This window comes from Gopherus flavomarginatus, chromosome 11 (genome assembly GCF_025201925.1).
Source record: "Gopherus flavomarginatus isolate rGopFla2 chromosome 11, rGopFla2.mat.asm, whole genome shotgun sequence".
Lineage (NCBI taxonomy): Eukaryota > Metazoa > Chordata > Testudines > Testudinidae > Gopherus > Gopherus flavomarginatus.
This window is the reverse complement of record NC_066627.1, coordinates 39,146,194-39,168,835: the sequence shown is the minus strand read 5'-3', so window position 1 is coordinate 39,168,835 and position 22,642 is coordinate 39,146,194. Positions and strand designations below refer to the sequence as shown.

Sequence of the window (22,642 nt, the reverse complement as noted above, 5' to 3'; positions counted from 1 at the left end):
AGAGTTACTTATGTCCAGTGGTGAAGGTTACACAGAGCTCCAGGCTGCCCTTTGGAGGGCATGCATATTGGCTATCTGCTACATGCACTCATGCTGAATATTTTTGTTCTTCTGAAGTGTTTATATATGAGCTGAATTTCTAATCACCCCAGAGTTTGGAGGGAAAGCAAGCTGGGGGTGACAGAGTTCAAATCGGAGGATCTGGGTGGTAGAACTGTTGTCTCCCTGCTCATGTCTAGCCCACCCCCTGTGCAGCAGGATTATACCTCTTGTTTGGGTGGCTGACCATTCTGTGTGGCAGGTGGAAGCAGAGAATGGGAGAGCCACAGGAGAAATAATGCTGAGGGACCCGTTACTGCATGGATCCTACTATTCTTTTTTCCGATCCCAATGGGATCCGTAAGGGCCATGGCCCAGCTATTACATTTCTAGCATTCTCAGTGCTCAATCTGGTGGATTTGCTATTCTATTTCTACACTATCTTCACTGTTGTATCAGTTAGTAAATAGTTCAAAGCCCATCTGGATGAATAATACAATATCACCCAAAGATTCATCACCATTATCAACATTACATGCAAACAGACTTCTAGGCACTTTACAATAAGACAATTAGAATTCAATTCAAAACACACACTAAACTTTTCACCCACCTCCCATAAAGCCATGGGCAATTTGGATGGACATTCTCTCTCACTCAGCTTAACTAATGACCTATCCAGCTGATTTGTCTGGTGATGATACAAAAGATAAATAACCCACCAAATTCATCCTGATTTGTTGTAATCATAGCTGTACATTTAGCTAACAGTTTGTGACAGGTTTTTGACATTAAATGTCGTGATACAATTGAAGAGTACAAAGTATTTGAAGGGAAAGTTACTTTTAGGTCATTTTTCCCACCCTGCAGACAGTTCCACTAAAAGGGAAAAGAATTAGACCCCACTGATTTAAGGACCCTTCACTTAAAGACAAAGGTCACAGCATTTTCTGTCTTCTTTATAATTGGACTGTTCAACCATAGGTAAAGTCTTACCATATCAATCACTGCATGAATGAAGGCTGAATAAAAGCATTTACTGAACTGTCACATCCATGATAAAACAACAGATGCTGTCAGCTTTAAAGGGAATACATTAATGGGACAAAACCTTAAAGATAAAGACTAGTCATAGCATGCCCTTAAGATCACTTATTTATGGTCACAGTCCAGCTCAGCAATAAAAAAAGAATATAATCCTTGTTTACTGTAAATTAAGCTTATCTTAGTACTGAACAGTGTATCAAACAACAGATGTGCATTGATTTCCCCCTTCACAAGTCCATGCTTCCATTCTTCCCAGCACTTCATGTCAGGCTGCTTTTCTGAAAGTCCCTATCACTCTCCGTTTTGCTAGTTTGACTTTCTAGCCAGTGGATACTAGCCACTTACATTTCTATAGCGCCTTGCATCCTGAACAATCCCAAATTTGTCAAAACAATATAGGAGGGGACGCAAGGGACACAAGGCTGATTTTTTAAATATTTTATTACATGCATGTGTGGTCCTATTCGGAGTCAAGGGAGACACCACAAAGAAATCAAGGCTTGAAATGGTGTGGAAACTGAACTAACCACCCACCCTTATCACAGGATTGAGGCACATGGTTAGGGAAAGTGTGGAGAAGTCTAGACTACATCTGACTGTTCTGTTTGATTTAAGAATACAGAATATGAGTCTCCTGAGCTATTAGTCCATTTCCTTTGACCAGAATTAAATTTTAGAGAAAGGCCTAAAATGAACTTCCCAAAACATCCTTAAAAAGGTTCAAACCTATGGTCTTGGAAAAGACTAACTTGCATTTGAAAAGTTGTTCCTTTGTCAGATGTATGACTGAACCTCCAGGGGATTCAATGTGAAATTAATTATTAGAGCTGGTCAGGAATTTTTTTAATGAAACTTGTGTCAGAAAATACTGATTTCTTAAAACTGAAACCTTTCAAAACGTATCATTTCAGTGAGGAAGTTTCTCATGTCTAGGATGGAATCTCTGGTCAAAATGTACATGTGCATGTCACCAATAACCCACTGGGAGGATGGAGACTCAGGCTCAAGTCCTTATCTTCTGGATTATTGGCTAGTCTGGGGTGGGGATGTCTCCTTGGGGTTTTGCATGAAAAGACCTGAGAAGTCTCCATTTCATCCTGATGTGGAACAAATTCTCAATTAATTTTTTGTGTGAAATGGAATTGTTTCCCAAACAGCCCTATAAATTATTCATTTCAGCCCAAATCCGCGAAATGGTTACTTGCTTATGTACCTCAAAATAAAGTTAAGAAGAGTGGAATTAATATGTTCCCTTAACAGCCAACCTGTTTTATTTTTTCCTTCATATCAGCATTTTTACCTTAATTACTTCAATATTAAATCTTCTTTTATTCCCCTGCATACCTTCATTTTGTTTTATTGACTTCCAGTTTAGAAGAAACATGACTTTGGCTTTATTTAACAAAAATACATAAACATATTTTGTGCTATTCTGTAGTTTGCTTAGCTTTTGGGGGTGGAGGTGGGGGTGGGGAGAATTGTTCATTCTTCTGAGGCAACTTCCCAGAAAGTCAGTATTGAGTCTCCAATTCAGCAAAAGTACTTACTCACAAGATTTATTTCAGACATATGCTTAAAATTAATGTGATTACACACTTGCTTAAAGTTAAGCATGTGCTTAAGCTTTTTTGACTCCTGAGAAAAATATGTAAATATAAAAATTAAATTCCCATAAGTGATTTAGAGGCCCAGTCATGAAGAGACATGCTGAGAAACAAAAATCAAGAGAATTACTCACCTGAGTAAACATTTGCAGAATTGTTTCCTATAATTACATGAGCCATTGCCAAATTTCCCAAGTGAGGTTACTGAAAGGTACACACTCAAATAAAGTATCTAATTTCAAGGATCAAAATTTGAAAATGTTGGCCTATTTTTTGTTTTTGATTGAAATAAAAATATTATACTAATGTCCATCTCTTTTAATATATACAATTTCCATATTTTTTTCTCTGTTTTCTTTTTACAAGTGAATACCACTAGCAATTCCATAGGCACTAAATCTGACCGGACTGTCTTTGTTAGCTCCACTACAGTAACATGTGTCCTGGAAATGAACACCATACCCACCTTGTGAGTGTGTACATGGCTGGGACACAAAGCACATTTATCTCCCCATTGTGCCATTAGCATTACACATAAGCATCATTCACAATTGCAGACCTTCAACGTTCTTGAGTGGAGTGGGGAGGGGAGGTAACAGGCTCTCTCCTTTCGCAAGCTACAAAGGGGAGTGTTTGCTGCATCTCCATAAGGCTTGAGAGTCTGGGTCATTCCCAAGCCCTGCTGCATGCGCTTCTTTCTCTCCAGTTATCCTCTCCCTTCAGGGCTAGGCCACATGAGAAACAAGCCCCTCCTTGCAGCAGCTTAGCTTCCTCACAATCAAGCTGTCCCTAAAAGACTGAGATCACTCAGGGCCGCCCGGGGGGGGCAGGAGGGGGCAAGCCCATGAGAGTTTTTTGGGGCCCCTGGAGCAGGGTCTTTCACTTGCTCCAGGGGCCCCGGAAAACTCTCGTGGGTCCCGGGCCACCGGAGCTTCTTCTGCTCTGGCTCTTTGGCGGCAATTGAGCAGCGGGGGGTCCTTCCACCCCGGGACCCGCCACCGAAGTGCCCCAAAGACCCATGGCGGGGGTCCTTCTGCCCCGAGACCTGTCATCGAAGTGCCCCAAAGACCCGCAGCGGGGAGTCCTTCTGCCCTGGGACCCACCACCAGAGTGCCGGGTCTTTGGCAGCAATTTGGTGGCGGGAAGACCCCAGACCCGCTGAATTCTCTGGGTGGCCCTGAGATCACCCAGCTCCTTCACAGCTGCACTTAAACTAGACCCACACCATGTAACCCTCAGCTGGGAGGGTATCTGCTCACATTAAGATATTCTAATATTAAACATCATAATACAATTGACTCCCAAGAATAAAATTGTAGATAAAGGGGAGAAAATGGGTTAAATTCTGAATATTGAAGGCTATGGTAGTATTATGGTTTATTACAAAAGACTATGCTTCCTTTTAAGTAATGTAAAAGGTAATTGTTTTCCTGGAATACACGTCTAAAAGTGTTTTGTGAAAAGGTTTTCATTTCACTTTACTTGAGACAGGGACACGGGTGATAAGGACTCTATACATTCCACAGGCAGAAAGACAGATAATCTAAACCATTTATCAGACATTTGTAGTATGGGTAAAATGGGACTCAGATGTAAACCACCCTGCTTGGGATTTTGCAGAACCTAAACATGATCAGCACATTTCTGCAAAGCCCAAACCACCCCTTCTATCTTGCCTTGATGTTGAACACACACATCCCCAAACTGGAGCCATTTATTTCAACATGCGTGAACTTTGTGGGAGTTGGTTGAATGGGACCAGGATCTGAATCCAGGGCTGGTGCAACCATTTAGGCAAACTAAGCGGCCGCCTAAAAGTCCCCTCAGGCGCGGAGGTGGAGTGGAGGTGAGCTGGGTGGAGGGGGGCGCATGGGGATGGCTGCCCGCAGTAACGGGGGGTGTGCACAGGGGAACAGCTCCCCGCCCCAGCTTACCTCCACTCTGCCTCCTCCACTGAGCACACAGCCTAGCTCTAAGTCTCCTCCAATCAGCGCCACAAGCCTGGGCGGGGAGGAGAATTAGAGCAGCGCTAGCGTGCTCAGTGGAGGAGGCAGAGCCAAGGTGAGCTGGGGCGAGCTACCCAGGCAGGGCTAGCTGCTGTGGCGGGAGGGGGGAAGTCACCCCAGGAAGGGTTAGCTGCCGTGGTGAGGAGAGGGGGTAAGTCTCCCCAGGCAGGGTTAACTGCCGTGGTGGGGGGAGGAGAGGGGGGAAGTCTCCGCAGGCAGGGTTAGCTGCCGTGGGGGGACAGGGGGAGTCTCCCTGGGTGGGGTTAGTTGCCGTGGGAGGATGTGGGGGAGAGGGGTTAGCTGTCGAGGTGGGGTGGGGTAGCTGCTGTGGGGGGGGGGGGCTCCCCGGGTTAGATGCAGAGTGAGCTGCCGTGGATGGGGGCAGGGTTAGCTGGGTGGGGGGTGCAAGGTGGAAGTTTTGCCTAGGGCACGAAACTTCCTTGCACTGGCCCTGTCTGAACCTACTTTGAGTTTGGGTTTGCAAAAACAGCACCATCTCTAGTGGCAAAGGAAAAAGCTTTTTACAGAAGTAATAGGTTTCAGAGAGACTGCTCTGACTTCTGGCATTGTAAGAAGGTTGATTGCTATTTCCCCAACCTGTGACTTTAATTCTTCCAGTTAAAAAAAGAAAAAAGAAAAAAAAATCACACTATACTTTGAGTAAACAAAAAAAAAAGAATGGATTTCATAGATGTCACTATTTTACATTTCACTGATACATCCTGGGAAACAATGCTAGTGCTTATTTCAAGGGAAATCTCATGTTCCTGTCCGTTTCCAAGTTCCTCAGGCATGCATGGGTTTATTGATCCTAGAGTGAACATTGCCTGAGGATGCAGGAGTGGCTTCTCAAACCTATACATTTTAGAACTGACTCTGGTTAGAGTTCAAGCTACAAGTGCACATCATTTGGAATAAAATAAACCAGTTTTTCACCCTTGCTCCTGCTCATTGACTTATTAGCAAATTTTATTAACTATTGTTAACAGTCTGCATCACTACACATAGCTCCCTCATTTATGAAATATCAGAACAATCAGAATTGTCCATCTATAGGTCTCCAATTCCCCATTTAATGCCCACAAACTGGCTACCCAGTTAGTGCAATATAAAACACACAAAACATAACTGTTGCATGAAAAATCCTGTCCAAATTAATTAACATTCTAATATCATATCTGTGAATGCAGTACTTAAAGGGACACTGTTAAACACAGTAGCTAGGGGCTGGTCTACACTGGCGGGGAGGGGGGGAAATCGATCTAAGATATGCAACTTCAGCTACGTGAATAGCGTAGCTGAAGTCGAAGTATCTTAGATCAATTTACCTCTCGTCCTCACAGCGTGGGATCGACATCTGCGGATCCCCCTGTCGACACTGCTACCACCGTTCGCGCTCGTGGAGTTCTGGAGTCGACGGGAGCACTTTCGGGGATCGATATATCGCGTCTAGATGAGATGCGATATATCGATCCCCAAGAAATCGATCATTACCCGTAGTCTAGACGTATCCTGTGACACAAAATGTGACTTCTGTCACAAAATTAATTGGCACTCATGGCATAAAGAGTGTGGAAGTTACTATTCTGTTTCTCTGAATTAATTACAAATCCTGAAGAATGGAGATTCTTTGGGAGAGATCCAAAATAACCCAGTTTCCCTCTGCTGACTCATGAGTGTCTGTTGCTTGACATTATTCTCTGAGCTGACTGCACTGCTGATAGTGGCATTCACATGGAAAAGCACAACATTGGTGGGGGAAAAGTTTTATTTTTACACACCACAGAGTTGGAAATAAACATGGAAAAATTAAAGAAACGTTGACAGTGTCCTTTTAAAAGTCTGTCAGGACTCTAGGAGACTTCACACAGGAAAAACAGATCCAATTGCTGCTTAAAACTGGCCATCAGTACTATGGTCAAAGATTAGTCTTAATCAATAATGTTAGCAACTAAAGGGTATGAGTTACAGCAAACAGGAACCATGAGATTGCTGGCACAGCTGAAGTCAACACAAACACTGCGGAAACAGACTAAGTGGTATCACAGTACCCCACATAATAAGACAAATTCATATATTTGCAATATATATCTATCATATAAAAACATTCAGTAACATTTAGGGGCTGATTTCTGTCCCCTCCAGGTGTAAAATATTAAATAAACCTGTGATAGTTGGTTTGGTATTTTTTTTAAATACCTACAGAATACATTCCTTTCTTGCCAAGGTTAAAAAAAAATGTATTCAAGGACTTAATTCAATCCAAGCCGACTTTTTCTGCATTTCCAACTTTCTTTGCTTGCCGTCATCATTATTATCCGCTGGGCCAAGCTGTCACAAGACAGAGAAAGTTTTCAAATCCTTTACAGTCTTATCAATGCTCTGATCTGTAAGTGGGGAAAGTCTCTGTTCGATGAAGCTTCAGGGGGCTTGAAACATCTTCACCAAATCAGATGTAAGAAAAACAAGCGTAGTTACTGTACACAGCACTTTATTCTAGAACTAGTTAAAGAATGAGACATGCATTAGACTCACTTTAGTTACTTAAGGCAAAGACTGTCACTGTGCAATCTGCCGCACTATCCTAAGAGCTGACCAAGAAGGGAATGTAGAGTCACATATCCCTTCTGGGCTCCTTCCTTACTCCACGGGGAAGCAATAGGCTACTGGTCTGTACATATACATAAAGGTAGAAGACTGCTTCTTCTGCCATGCTGATTCAGCTCTACTACCTGATGTGCTGTGGGAAGGAGCCATGACTCCATCCATTCTCCACCCTCCTGTGCAGAAGGGACAAGAGGGGCCCCATAGAGGCTGTTCTCCATTTCTTGCTGTGACCCCAAAGTGTGTAGCCCATTCAGGACACACAGGATATCACCTCACTCTCCTGTGTGAGTCTGTAGGACAAGCAATCATTTTGCCCTACATTAAATAAAAATTTAAACAGGGCCAAATTGAGCTGCATGTACTCAGGCTGAACGGTGCCTGACTTCAAAGGCCATCCCAGTACGATCCATGGGACTACTCCTTAGAGATGATCAGGAAATGAAAATTTCAAAATCAGAAAATCAGTTTCCATTCTGAATCAGAACAGAAAGTCATAACAGCAAAACATTTCACAAACCAACAGCATACAAAATGTTTTCATTCAACATTGCAAAACAAGATCAGGCCATTTTGTTTCCAAATGTCAAAAAAAAAATTTCATATATTTTGGAAAATTCCAAAAAAATATGGAAATTGAATTTTTTTTTTTGCTTTCAAAACTTCTTCCCCACAGAAAATGTAGTTTCATAGCAATTTTACAAATATCAACCTTCTCCACTTCTCACTTAGTAAGATACTACTCAACGTGTGTAAGGGTATTGCAATTGGACCCATGCTTAGGCCAAAATAAAATTTATTTTATACTGAGTGTTTCCTTTCCTCTTGGTAACCTGGTACATTCTAAGATTTTGGTGAACTCAACTGATTACATATGTTACAGGTGCTGCGTGAAAAGCAGTTCTAAATACCAAATGACATAATAATCCTAACGAGTGTTTACTGACTGGAACACTCTTCTATGTATGACTTATTTCTGGAAGTCCCAGGACTTATCAGAGAATTTAGATCCATTAGCCAATCTGAGCTGTGGATTTTTTTCAAGGATCCTTCTCTTTAGTTTATTAAATCTAAGCGATTTTTCAAGTATAAAAATAACAGTTTGTACCAATATTGTCTCCCTATTTATCTTATATCAAATACATTGGTATTAAATTATTACTTTAATAAGGGGCTTTATCATAAAACACAGTAAGAAAAATCTGCTGATTGTGGGGCAATGTTGCAAATAAATGTTTTTCTCATTTTGTCAAAGGCTGTCATCAGCAGGTCAACTTCATAAGCCCTGATTTATGGAGCAAATTCAAACTGGCATTTAAGCAAAATATTGCTTTTACTCTTCATCCCTTTTTCAAAACATTTGCTGCTTTTACGTTGTGTCTGTGCCCCCTAGTGTTCAGATAATCTTCAAAGACAGTAGGAAAATCAGCTTAGCTTTGTTTATGAGTTGGTGATAAATGAGGCAGAGAATGAGAATGGTACACAGACTATATATAGGCTTGGCAGAATTGGATTTTTTAAATAAATTCAATAGATAATATCAATGGTATATTAAACCTTTTTTTCACACTTGCGGGAAGTTATGGGGGTCAGACAATTATTTCATGACAATAGATTTTGAGATAACTATTAAAACACAATTTGTCAACATCATATGTCAAAATATACAAAATAAATATCATTCTATCAAATGCTAAAGTTCTGAAGCAGCAGTTTTCTGACTTTGCCTATATGTAAATTTCAATCATCATAGATGGAAATACTTTTTTGTCGGTTTGTGTGTTTATAAATTGTCTGTGAAGCTGATGTTTTACTGACACCAATAACAATCTATTCCTGTCAAGCCTATCTATATCTCAATGTTGCCATCTCTTGTGATTTTTATCACAAGTCTTGCAACATATGGTAAACCCAGTTCCTGGAGTCATTTGAATGTGAGAATCTCAGCTTTCATTTAAAAAAAAAATTGTACTCCTCATTATTGCAGAGAAAAAACTTGAAAACATGAACCCTAAGGCTCAAAACTAGGTAGCAAATTAAAAGAACCCCCATTTTTAAAAAAGGAAAACTCATCATTTATGCCAATCTCATGATTTTTGAGTCCTGACTTGATGTTTGAACACTTGGGGTTGGCAAGTGATAGATGCACTTTGATACCAGGGCTGCAGTGTGCTGCCTAACCAGCCCCTAAACCAGGCGTTGGCAACTTTTCAGAAGTGGTGCGCCAAGCCTTCATTTAGTCATTCTAATTTAAGGTTTTGTGTGCCAGTAATACATTAACATTTTAGAAGATCTCTTTCTATAAGTCTATAATATATAACTAAACTATTGTTGTATGTAAAGTAAATGAGGTTTTTAAAATGTTTAAGAAGCTTCATTTAAAATTAAATTAAAATGCAGAGCCCCCCAGGCAGGATCCAGGCAGTTTGAGTGCTACTGAAAATCAGCTCGTGTGCCGCCTTCAGCACATGTGCCATAGGTTGCCTACCCCTGCCCTAAATCATTCTGCGGAACATACTTTTACAACGTTGTTTTGTTTTACAGTAATTTAGCTCAAAGTCTGTCCACATGCTCCCTACTTCATGGGACACAATTGCAGTCAGGAGCAGTAAGGTCTTGACTTCTCCAACTATTTCTCTTTCTGGGCCAAATTGTTGCCAGCCTCCCCATTGGTAAACTTTACAAGGTTGCCAGTAGCCTGCCCCCGTGCATCACCCTGCATAGGCATCAGACACAACTGCTGTCCCTGAGCTCTCTGAGTGGCATGGATTTTCCCCACTGATGCTCTCTGCAGTGCAAGCCACCCCAAGATTAGCCTATCCTTCAACACACTAAACAATTCATGTGCACCCTTCTCAGGGTTAGCGCAGCAGGTGTTTTCTCCCTGCAAGTCAGTGAGCTCAGGGAAACATTTTACTTCTGTGGTGCATGTCAGTGGTGCTTCCTCTTGGGACAGTACAACTCAACCCTACTAAGGGTTGTGCCTGGATCACAGAGTCTAGGCCTCTCTCCATTGCCTCTCCAGTGTTGATATCTATCAAAGCTATGTCAATCCCTCATAATTAAATAAATGAAACAAAGGAACTGTCCAAGTTTTTATTCTAAAGTGCTCTAGAGAAAAAATCAGGCCAGAGGTGTTGACAGTTTTTGGTTTCTGCTATCCAATAATCCACTATTGCCTTGTTTCTGTTAAATATTTGGTTAGTCCAGTCTGTTTCTCAGAACTCCTCTGCTGACCACTCAGAACAGATCCCTGATCATTAGTTACTGATTCATCATCAATATTGTACTGTAGCAAGACGATCTGGTTCCCTGCCGCCTCGGAGAGAGACAAACCCCTCCAGATGCCAAAGTGGGGGGAGCCAGTGGATCTTGCACCCGCCCCCCCAGCGGTTAGGGCGCAGGACAGGAAGTACAAAAGCCCAACCCCAGAGCTCACTAGAGCCCCAGCTGCCGGAGAAGCCAGATGCCTGTGGCCTAGCTCCCGGTGGGGAGACTCCTGCAGTCAGTGATCGACCCGAGGATTGACCAGACCAGCCGAGGCCTGATGCTGACCAGACCCCAGAGAAGCTGTTAAACCTGCCTGCGGCAAGCTACCCAGAGGAGCTGCCATGCCTACTGCTTGATGGGTATCCTGAGGGCCCATGGTGCTTGGTTCCATGGAGGACACTGTCCAGACACAGGTACCTTTAGATGGGGGAGGTAGGAAGTAGCCCAGAGGCAGCTGACCCTAGTCTGGCTGCAGCACACCCAGAGCCGATGCCAGTGTGTTGCAGCCAGGATCCCCACTGACACAGCAGCGGTTCATCTACTGCTGCTAGGGCCCCGAGCTGGGACACAGTGGAGTGGGAGGGCCTGCATCCTGCCTGCCACTCAACGTGCAGGTGGCCATCTCCCCCCTCCCCAAGCCCTTTGAAGACAGGACCTAGGCTTCCTGAACTCATTTGTTTGCTCAGCCCCTGCATAAGAACCTGAGCCAGAGACTCTTGACTGCTCTGCCCTGAACTAGGGCCTGGGTCTGTGCAATAGAGCTGTTTGTTGGTCTCTACCGTTGCTGTGTCATAAACAGATAGTTAAAGGTTAATAGAACAGTAGTACTTCATGTCTCTTTTGCCTGTAAAGGGTTAACAAGTTCAGTGAGCCTGGCTGTCACCTGACCAGAGGACCAATCAGGGGACAGGATACTTTCAAATCTTGAGGGAGGGAAGTTTGTGTGTGTGTGCTGTTAGTTTTTGGTTGTTGTTCTCTCTGGGTTCTGAGAGTGACCAGACGTGCAACCAGGTTTCTCTCCAATCTCTCTGATACAGGCTCTTATGTACTCAGAATAGTAAGTACTAGGTAGATAAGGCGAGTTAGGCTTATGTTTGTTTTCTTTATTTGCAAATGTGTATTTGGCTGGAAGGAGTTCAAATTTGTATTTTGCTGAAAGGATTTTAATTGTACTTGTATACTTAGGCTGGGAGGGTGTTTCCAGTGTCTATAGCTGAAAGATCCTGTAACATATTCCATCTTAAATTTACAAAGATAATTTTTACTGTTTTTCTCTCTTTAATTAAAAGCTTTTCTTGTTTAAGAACCTGATTGTTTTTTTATTCTGGTGAGACCCCAGGGAACTGGGTCTGAACCACCAGGGAATTGGTGGGGAGAAAGGAGGGAAGGGGGAGAGAAAGGTTAATTTCTCTCTGTGTTAGGATTACTTTCTCTCTCAGGGAGAGCCTGGGAGGGGGAAAGAGAAAGAGGGGGGAAAGTGAATTTTCCTCTCTGTTTTAAGATTCAAGGAGTTTGAATCACAGTAATCTTCCAGGGTAACCCAGGGAGGGGAAGCCTGGGAGAGGCAACAGTGAGGGAAAGGGTTTACTTTCCTTGTGTTAAGATCCAGAGGGACTGGGTCTTGGGGGTCCCCGGGCAAGGTTGGGGGGACCAGAGTGTACTAAGCACTGGAATTCCTGGTTGGTGGCAGTGCTACAAGTACTAAGCTGGTAATTGAGCTTAGAGGAATTCATGCTGGTACCCCATCTTTTGGACGCTAAGGTTCAGAGTGAGGAATTATACCATGACACCATGGCGTGAAACCCCACAGCCAGCCTAGTTCCCCGAAATAATCCGAGGGACGTAGTGAGGCGGTCTGGTTCCCCGTCACCCTGGAGAGGGACGAACTCGGCCAAACCCTTCTACATGTACCAACCCCCAAAGAGCCCATCAGCTTCATTCCAGCAGATTTAAAATAATAAACTTCACAACATAAAATGTAGATGGGAAAAGGTTTCAGTTTTAAATTAAGAATATGTGCACAAACTAGAAGGTACTGATTTAGGGCCTGATCCTGAAATATGCTGAGCATCCACAATTCCCACTGAAGTCAATGGTAACAAACAAGACAGTCTAGACATGTAATGGAGCTTAACTAAGTGTAGCGGGACGGTTACCCACTCCTGGCCTGAAAGGGGTTAAAAGCCAATCCTTGCAGAGGCCTGGGGCTGGGAGCCTTAGGATTGGGAGACAACCTCAGCTGTGGCCATGACCCAAACAGACTCAGCTGGCCCTATAAAGGCAGTCTCCCTTTGCTTGCAGAGGGACAAGGGCCTGCTTGCAGGGACCTAAGCAAGACACCTAGATTGGGAGCAGGGCTGGGGAAGGGCTAGAGAAGCTGGGAGCTCCGGCCTGGAAAGCCCCAGGCTGCAGGCCTGACTATAGGCTGAATAGGTGCAGGGTTGCAATGAGGCAGCCCATGGGTAGGCAGAGGCAGGAGGTCCGAACCCCTTTGCCTGTGATGAGTGGCTTACACGGCAGTCTGCCCCAGTGAACGGGGGATAGATGCAGACTGGACAGTAGCCAAGACTGAGGTGAAGTGGGGATAGTGGGGGGGGGGGTTCCCCTAGGAGGGGGAGACCCAGAACTGTTGGTTTACTGCCAGGGGGCAGCACCCCGTTAAAGGGGCATCAGAGTCCTGGGAGGGACACGGGGGCCAGAGTGAGGTAAGGCAGATCACCGGCCTGCAGAAGGTGCTCCTGGCTGGAAAATGAGCTAATTCCCAAGGACGACCAGCAGGAGATGCTGCAGGGGTGAGTCTGCATCCATACACAGAGTTACATCATGGATGTATTTGAACCAAAGGATCTATAATATATTGGAGCTATTGCAGTATAACCTCCTGGGGTCAGCTCTTAAATTGTAAGAGTGGGATTCTAAAAAATGCTCAGCACTGGTCTAACTCTGCTCCTACTGAGCTTGGGGAGAATTTTACCAGTTGAGTTAGGTCAACATGGATCATTTTTAAAAATCACATGCCAGATACTAAGGATAGGACCATGTCTTCCTCCATGTTTGTAAGTGTCCACTGCACACTCACTACTCAACATTTCAACATTTCAACCTGATAAATTAGAGCACTGAATTGGCCATCAGGATAAAGACTCTTACTAGCCACTAGATGTCTCCCGGTGATCATGATAGAGGCAATAATGGGCTTTATAGCACTGCTGAACTACTGACCTCATTGGAAAATCTAACTTTACTGAAAACGTCCCAGGCTCTTATGAGAAATCTCGCAGAATGGTCTGTGCTATCCCTTAGGCTGGCAACGGGAAGTATATCTGAAATACAATAGCCAGAGGAACTGCAGTTCCCCTTAGTATGAGACTGCAAGGAAGCAGTTATCCCACTGCTGAGTTGGATGAATTGTTCACAACAAGGCCACTCCACTGTGTGCTTTACTAAGCCATATTTCCCTGTTTGTTGGTGAAGGGACTGGAGTGAGAAGGAGAAGGGTTAGTAACTGTTAGTGACGTGATAACACATTTGAATGGTGTGGATTTAAAAATCCCCCAGCAAATCATTTCAACTCATTTTGATCATTTAAAATCACTTGATCTTTTCAAACTATTTTGTTATTAGAATAATTTGAATTTGCTGTAATCAACTGACTACTCCCATGACTAAGGCATGTTCCAGGACTGGACCATAAACATGTGCAAACTGCCATTTTTCAAAGGCTTATAACTTGGCCAAATTTGGGCAGATTTTCACAGGAACAGCAAATGATACAGCCCTGACACAAAGGCCACTTGCTGACAAATTCAAGTCCCCGTTCCAAAGCATAGAGAAATGAAAAGATGCTAGAGAAAGAAAAGGTTGTTAGAATTTTTTGACATGGACAGAGCAATGTATTTTGCGTAGCTTTGTTCTTGGTCTTGGCTGAAGTTTTCCAAAATAATTCAGCCTTAGACAGACACGTGACATAGTAAACTTCAGCCAGAGTGGACAAAGTGTGGCAAATGATAAGCAACTAATTATAATAGGAAGTGCTGGGCAACCATAAGAAGGTGGTGCTATGATCCCTGCCTATAACAATACAATTATTGCTTCTAGCACAATAGGCGTTCAAACCACACTTTGGTCCTGTTTGTGGCAGTTCGAGTCTCCCTGCACCATCTCTCCCTTACCTTGCAGGCCATAGAGCTGGCCCGTACTGTGTTGCCGTGTAATGTGCTGCCAATAGGCACTCCGAGGCAAGGGCACTATGGTGTTGAGGGAGACGGCTCGCTCGCTCATTTTCATTTGAAGCTGTAAGAAAGGAAAGTGACATCAGGAGAAGAGCATTACAGCAGTGTTTCTATTACCCACCTGAGCATGTTAATTGCTAAGGCAATAGTTGCACAGAAAAACCTGCTGGAGCACTGGGTGAGAATGACAAACACTCAGGTCCGAGACACACAGGTTTATTAACTCAAATATTTATCTGAAACAGATGTATGTCTTGGATTACAATTAGTATTAAAAGCAAGAAATGATAGAGATACTGAAAAAGACAATGTCCGGTTACCTTCTCCTAGGGAGCAGGCAGGTCATGATGGACTTTTCTTGTGTCTCCATAGGAGCCCCAACTACCCCTTACAATCTACCACCTTTTGTATACATCCAAATTATATATTTCAATAGTTCTCTTCCAATCACCACTAAGTAGTATGAATATTCTGTGGTTTATAAAACTTATACAATATACACATGAAAACTTCAATTGGCATGACTTTTACTGCCTTTGCTATTTTCGTGTTGTTTCTAATTTGTTTATTACCATTGATGGTACACTGATGGCACATGCTCAACCAGGTTACTTCTATCTTTTACCCAATATTAGGCACTCATTTTTCTCCAATTAGCTTTTGGCAGTACATTTTGTATATTCATTGTCCTCCAATTTAAGCACATCCTATGGTGAAAACATCATCGTTGTCCCATACAGCAGCAGCTGTAAGCAAGTTACTTAATAACAAGGTCACAAAGACAACACTCATATTAAAACTAGGTTGAAGCCAGCCAAATCAGTACAAATATCATTTAGAAACGACCTTCATGTCAATTCCCAATAGGAGCTTCTAATGGAATACTAGCTTTATCCCTCCACCCCCTGCTCTTGCCAAAAGTGGTGTAGTTTTATATTTTGCCCTGGCAGCAGTGACACAGGAAATTAGGGGCCAGATTCCACAAAGCAAGGCTGGGAGAGGGGTATGCAAAGGCAGCTTAAAACCCATGTTTGTGCTTCCCTGGTCCTGGTCCTGGTCCAGCCAGGAGTGGCACCAGAGCTCCTGGCACCCTAGGCAGGGGTCCTTCTGTGCTCCTGGTCGTTGGCGGCAATTCTGCAGCGGGGGGGGGGTCCTTCTGCACTCCCGGAGCGAGTGAAGGACCCACCGTCGAATTGCCACCGAGGGCGGCGAAATGCCCCTCCCCAAATCCTGGCATTCTAGGCGACTGCCTAGGTCGCCTAAATGGAAGCGCCGGCACTGGGTCCAGCACTAGTTCCTCTGAAGGCTGTTCTGAGCCCCAAATGGTTGAAACAGAAAATCAGTGAAACATGAAGAATTTCTGGCTACTCCCCCTTTGCCAGCAACAAAACCTCTTTGCAGTCAGAGAATTCCACTACAGTGGGGGTCAGCCTGCCTGGGCCAAATGTAGTCACACTGCACCTGAGAATCTGACCTAATGTCTTTTTCAGCCAGGGTGTGACAAGAAAAGGAAAGTTGTTCTTATTTTTTGGCCATAGGTTTTTCTTTTCACTATTCTCTGTCTCCTCTCTCATCTGCAGGGCAGCAAACACCTTTCCCTAACATGCTGTGCTGAGGACAACACAGGAGTTCATTAGCTCCTCAACACAACAGAACAAATTCATCCCTTGGGCACCTTCATTGAGTTAGACATCTGGGCTTGCCTACACTTATAGTGCTGCACCAGTGAAGCTGCGCTGCTATAATGCTTACTGAAGAGGCCACCTATACCTCCCCAAGGGGCGGTAGCTATATCAATGGGAGAAGCCCTCCCATCAACAGGAGTTCGGTTGGTATAACTGCGGATTTTCCACACTTCTGAGCAACACAGTTATACTAACATATGTCTGTAGAGTAGACCAGGGCTCAGTACACCAAATGATCAGATTTCCACAGTGAGGACCACCACAGAAATACCTAGCTAGGGAGTTGGCATGATTGGGCCCATTCAAACTTCACTGGCCTGAGGAAAAAGATTGACGAGATCATGATGATTAAATGCTGTACATTACACAGGAGCTTTCTAAACAGAATGACTGGGGGTGTTAATATTATGTTGGGGGCGGGGTGGGGATGGAATGGCCAATCCAGTTTTGAGGAGAGAAGGCTTTCGGGTGACCTCACAGAATTCATAAACAGGCAGAGGTCAGACAAAGACAAACTGTTCTCATTAGCAACAGAGTCAAGTCAGCACACCATCTAAAAATTAGAACGTGAACAGTAAACTATGAATGCGAGCAGAGCTATTGCTACAACTTTTCATACAATGAGTTAGAACATCTGGCATGGACTAAGCTGCCAACTAAGCCCTCTGAAGCAGGAGTTTAAGAGACAGGCAGTCTTGTGAAAGAAGAACCCTGTGGCGATGCAGAGGCAGTGCTGGGATACAGCAGAAGGGACCATGCTAAATGTATCCTACCCAGGGATACAGCTGTCTGAATCTTTCATATCCAATTCATCTTGCTTAGGGATTCATTATGAACGTGGCCTTGGTTCACCAAGGTAAACCCAGGACACATTTTGGGTGGATACAGCCTGAGTTACTGATGAACCCTTTCATCCCTAGATGTAAATGGCAGGTTTGAACTGCATTGCACTTAATTTGGGGATTCATTCAACTCTGAGTCTCAAAATGAAATAACGTTTGCCTAATATCTTACAAAAAGATCTGCTGAATTTTGCACAGCTCTATGCAGACAGGCCTTTCCTGGCCACTTGTTCTGTATGGCTATTACCACCAATGCATAGTGGCAAGATGGCATGGTTTATAGCTTACTACACATTCATGTCAACAGACAAACATGCAGGACTTCAAACAAGAGTTGCGGTAGTATTACTGTGCCACAGCCTACAGCTTTACAATTTGCTCCCCTGAAAACAGGAAAGCTAACAAATTACTGTAATTTCAAATCACATTAGTCAACCAAATAAAGTACGTTGAGATACAGTACTCTTTTTATGACATGGGCAGTTTCTAAATGGAGACATATCAAATTAAATATGCCATAATTTTTTGGCTTGCCTCTAATTTTGTGCACTGACTGATTGCACCTGCAAGAAGTGGGTATGCAGCCATTTTGCATACGCAAACAAACAATGAATGCAAGGATCAGAAAGCCACCTTTTACCACCACTCTACAGAAAAGAAAAACCAAGGCACAGAGAGAGCAAGTGATGTGGCTCAGGTCAGAGATGAAGCATGTGTAGCAGAAAGGGAAGAGAAGCAGATCCCTTCCTTAACCAGTAAGTCTCCTATGCCCTTCGATTTGCTCCCAACTTGAACCAAAACATTTAAAATAATGCTATTTGTATTTGTCTCTATATTTTGTTGTGTATGAGACCAAAAGTGGAGATAGAGAGATACTGAGTTTTGGGCCATTCTTGGGAGATTTTCAAGCCTGCCCAACCTGACATCTTGTTCTCACAATATTTCCAGCGTAATTTTCTGACCAAGAAGTTTTGGATGTTCAGAGCATGTTTGAAACTTTTAGATGCTTATATGAACCTCATTGAAACTTTCTCAGCTGTCCCAGCTGCTAATGTAAACAGGATCAAACAATTTCTGGTGTCTTTCAATTAATAGGTGAACACCAAAAATCACAAAGCTTAACAACCTGGAGAACTCAAAAACATGAAATAAAACTTGCACAGAAAAAGGATAACCAAGAATACTACATATCATCCTGCCACTTGATAGTCAACAACGCAACACAAATTTCAGAGTAGCAGCCGTGTTAGTCTATCTGCAAAAACAACAGGAGTACTTGTGGCGCCTTAGAGACTAACAAATTTATTTGAGTATAAGCTTTTGTAGGCTACAGCCCACTTCATCGGATGCACAGAATGGAACATATAGTAAGGAGATATATATACACATACAGAGAACTTGAAAAGGTAGGAGTTGCCCTACCAACTCTAAGATTTACAACACAAAGATTCTCTCCCTTGTGCAGACCTAAACTCTGTCAAAAACCTTTCATCTGCAAAAACCTTAGCATATAGACAAATTCTACAGCTTCCTCTGAAGGTCAGGAGATCCTATGTATTTCAGATCAGGGTAGAAAGCTGTTCCCAGAGTTTAGGGACCCTCCAGGAGGATGTCCTACCTCCTGACCATTTTCTCAGCTTGAACGTCTCCTCTGATTGCAACTGGGTTAGTGGAGCCTCAGGAAAGACTGGAATCTCAAATGGAGAAGTCCCAATCCATTTAGGATTTAGGACTTCCTGGGAGACTCCTTGTCTCTTGGTGCCATATTTCTGCAATTGAGATCAGCAAATGATTTGAGCTAACACTATCTCATGGAAAAACCAGTCTCGGGCCTCTTCCTTTAGCTGAGAGTGTTACATGTATAGTCCCTAATTCTTTATTTTAAAGTAGAAAGCATTGTCAATTACACTGTGCTTCAAGATACAAAAATGCATGAGATCTGCACTAGAGCTGGTAAACATTCTGAATTTTGACTTTTTAATGCAATTTATCATTAATTCCATTTTTAATAAATATGTTTTCTCCAGCCAACAGTAAGCTACACATTTCTTCAACTTTAACTCTGTGGCACTGCCAAAGGTTCTGCCCAGAAAGCCAGACTAAGGGCTCTAAAACCCAAAGTTTAAAGAAAAAAAAATCTGGAGAATGTAAGTTCCATGGGGAAGGGACAATCTTTTTGTTCTGTGTTTATACAGAGCCTAGTACAATAGGGTCATGCTCTATGACTAGGGCTCCTAGGTGCTACAGTAATATAAATAATAATATTTTAGAAAGTACATGAGATGCCAACATATATAATAGACTAGGCTTGGATCATCCCAGTCTCTTAAAATCTCTTATTATTTTGGGAGCAAAAAGCACAGTAATATCTATGCTACTCTGCATTCTTGCAGAATATGTTCTGAAAGACATGCTTCAAGCATGCTTCAACTTTTATTTTCCTTAAAAAAAAAATCTGTATCTAGAAGTGGAGGGAAAGAATCTTTACAAAATTAGTGTATTTCATAGCGAAAAGGGAAGGGTCAAGCAAGCACACAGAAGAGGCAGAGATAAGGGCTGGCTGTCTTAGAGCAGAAGTAGTAAAGATTTGAAAGACAAAGTGGGTGAGGTAATATTTTTTATTGGACCAACTTTTGTTCGTGAGAGAGACACGCTTTCAAGCTTACACAGAGCTCTTCTTCAGGTCAGGGTTGAAGTCATGTAGCAGAACCCATTTGCCTACAACCTCCTTTCTGTAAGGTGTGGACATTGTGCTTGGGATCTGAAAGAAAAAGCAAACATCAAGTCAACTACTGATCTTTAAAACGCCTACTTTGAAGTTACTATTAGTGAATCACTTTAAACAACACACACTTCCACTTACAGTCTCTTCAATAAAGTATCAGCAGAAACTTCAGTGTTAGCATACACTTCAGCACCATAGAAACAAACAACTAGGGATCTATTCCAGGAAATGTAAAACTAGAACACTGACATTGACAGTTCCCCAACTGCACAAAATCTTTAGCAGTCTGAATTCCATTTAACCGTGTCTCTAAGGTAGGTTAGGTGAGAAGGGAGTTTAAGTGACAGTACAATGTTCCTGAAGTAAGTGGAGTTACTAATGGGAATCCTTGGAGGATGGGAAATAGACTTGGGAGGGAAAAGATTTGAGGAGGAGAAATCAAAAGGCCTGAAGGAGAGCCTGCTGTGAGTTTTAACCCAAAAGGAAAGGAAATGGGCCTGGAGAGATAAGGAGAAGCAATTCTATGTCCTGAACACACAGACTGTGTTAACACAGCTCAGATTCCATGCAAACCCTGCCTAGACCATGACTGATTTGATTCCCATAATTAATTCACTGGTATCTCTGCAGCAACAGGAAGAGCTGGAATGACATGATAATTGGCTGATTTTATTTCACATAAACACTCAGCACTATGAAGTGGGTTGAAAGCCGTAGGAAATGAAATGCTAATGTGCACATGCCCAGTGCTTATGAGGTGGCCAAGAGCAGAGAAGTGTGAGTCTGTGTTGCATTAACTTGGTGAGTGAATGATTTGGCAACCGAAGGACATCAAACTGAAAACCTACCATGTGGGGAGTGCAGCTTAGATATTTCCACTCATGTCATTGGTTAAAGGCTATCGGGGCCCTTCAAGTCACATCCCATCCAAAAGATATTGCCGTTCTCCCTGATGGGACACCATCTTTGCAGAGAATACACTGTAACACTTGTGATGGCTTGCTGGTGAACCCTGCACTAGCACAAAAATACTGCACATTAATGCATCCTCTTCCATCAAGACCAACATTTATGCTCAGCCCTACTTATGTGCACTTTTAGTTGTGGCTTCTTCTTCATTTTCCTTATACCTTAATTATGGTGAAATCTCCTCTTAAAGGCAATGAAAGGGACTGGATTTTTTCTGACCTTTGTAACAGATGACTGCATAATGCAGTGTGGAGGCATTCTCACAAAGGCTGACATTTTACTGGCTATTTGGATGGATGATCATGGTACAGTGACCATTAGCTGGGTTTTCGATGTATACTGAGGTTCACTGGCAACCTGGATGGTGTATTCTGTTGATAATGTTCTTCTGCTGCATATACGTTAACGGAAAAAGCAATTTAGAGGCACTCAGGAGTCAGTTGTGGCATTGTACCATTGGAGGCAAGCCAAACGCTATTTTGTAAAACAATGCAGTATGATGGGACGTTATTGCGTGGTGTTTCAGTCAACCATGGAATTCTGTGCCATGTTAGTGACTCCATTCTGCATTCAGAGAGAAGCAAAAACACAGTGCTGAAAAGTAAGTTACTATTTTAGTTCATATTTCAATAAATTAATGAAACAGTCAAGATGTAATATATAGTGTATATACCTGGCTCTCCCTGAAATTTCTATGGATGAATGTCTCCACATCTTAAATCCTTCTCCTAAACAAGGAGAGTATCCTTGAGTCCTCCTTCAGTAGGAATGCACTAGTGTGACTGAGAATAGAACTTGGTCTAATTCCTACAATACTTCTCCAATATTATCTGTCCATTGCGAATAAAACACGTATTTCTACTGGGGTTTCCAATGTTTTTTAAATGTTTTCTGTGGAATACAGAAAAAAGGCCAAATTATCACTCTTACTATGGCCCTTGTGTCATTCTAGTGTTGCAAAAGAAGAGTAAAGCTGCCCTAGCTGTGCATTTGAGAATTCCCCTGGCATGGGCGTTGTATTAGAGGCTTATGTAGAGGACAGTTACCAGGATGAAACCTAGTCCTGGGGATTGGTTTCCAAACAGTCCAGCAGTTTGAGGGAGTCACCTTTGCATCATCTCTTGGATCTCCATTAAGCACAGCTCAGCCAGGACTAAAAGTTTGGGTCAGATTTTTTATTTTTTTTAAGAATATAACTCCCTACTACCACCATCCCACAAATTAGTATTTCATGTGTTCTTGCTCTTAAAAAACAAACAAACAACAACAAAAAACACCTAGGTAATTTATATAAAACATTTGTTAATAGTGTGTGATCTGTTCATTTAGTCTGATGAATATACATTTCAGAGATTTAACACTCTAATTATAAAGTACCTGAATCTTAGTCCTGGGATTATTATATTGAGATTAGGGCTGTTAATTATTCACAGTTAATACATGTGATTAATGCAAAAACAAACTAGATAAAAAACAGTTGTGATTAATCATAGTTTTAATTGCACTGTTAAACAATACTAGAATACCAATTTAAATTTATTATATATATTTTGGATGCTTTCCTATATTTTCAAATATATTGATTTCAATTACAACACAGAATACAAAGTGTACAGTAC

General features: G+C 42.5%; 1 protein-coding gene across 3 annotated transcripts in view; it reads right to left on the bottom strand.

Annotated features, from left to right (window-relative positions):
* Window positions 1–6,428: 6,428 nt before the first annotated feature.
* Window positions 6,429–22,642, bottom strand: part of DOK5 (docking protein 5) — an 88,176-nt gene continuing 71,962 nt past the window's right edge. Inside the window, exons 7-8 of one of the 3 annotated variants that reach the window (XM_050918219.1) lie at window positions 14,743–14,863; window positions 6,429–7,135 (exon numbers count right to left, since the gene is read on the bottom strand). In XM_050918219.1, coding sequence (XP_050774176.1) covers window positions 7,071–7,135; window positions 14,743–14,863 — 186 coding nt within the window. In that variant the 3' untranslated portion in view covers window positions 6,429–7,070. The remainder of the gene's footprint in view (window positions 7,136–14,742; window positions 14,864–22,642) is intronic. The other 2 variants (XM_050918222.1, XM_050918221.1) reach the window with 2 other exon arrangements.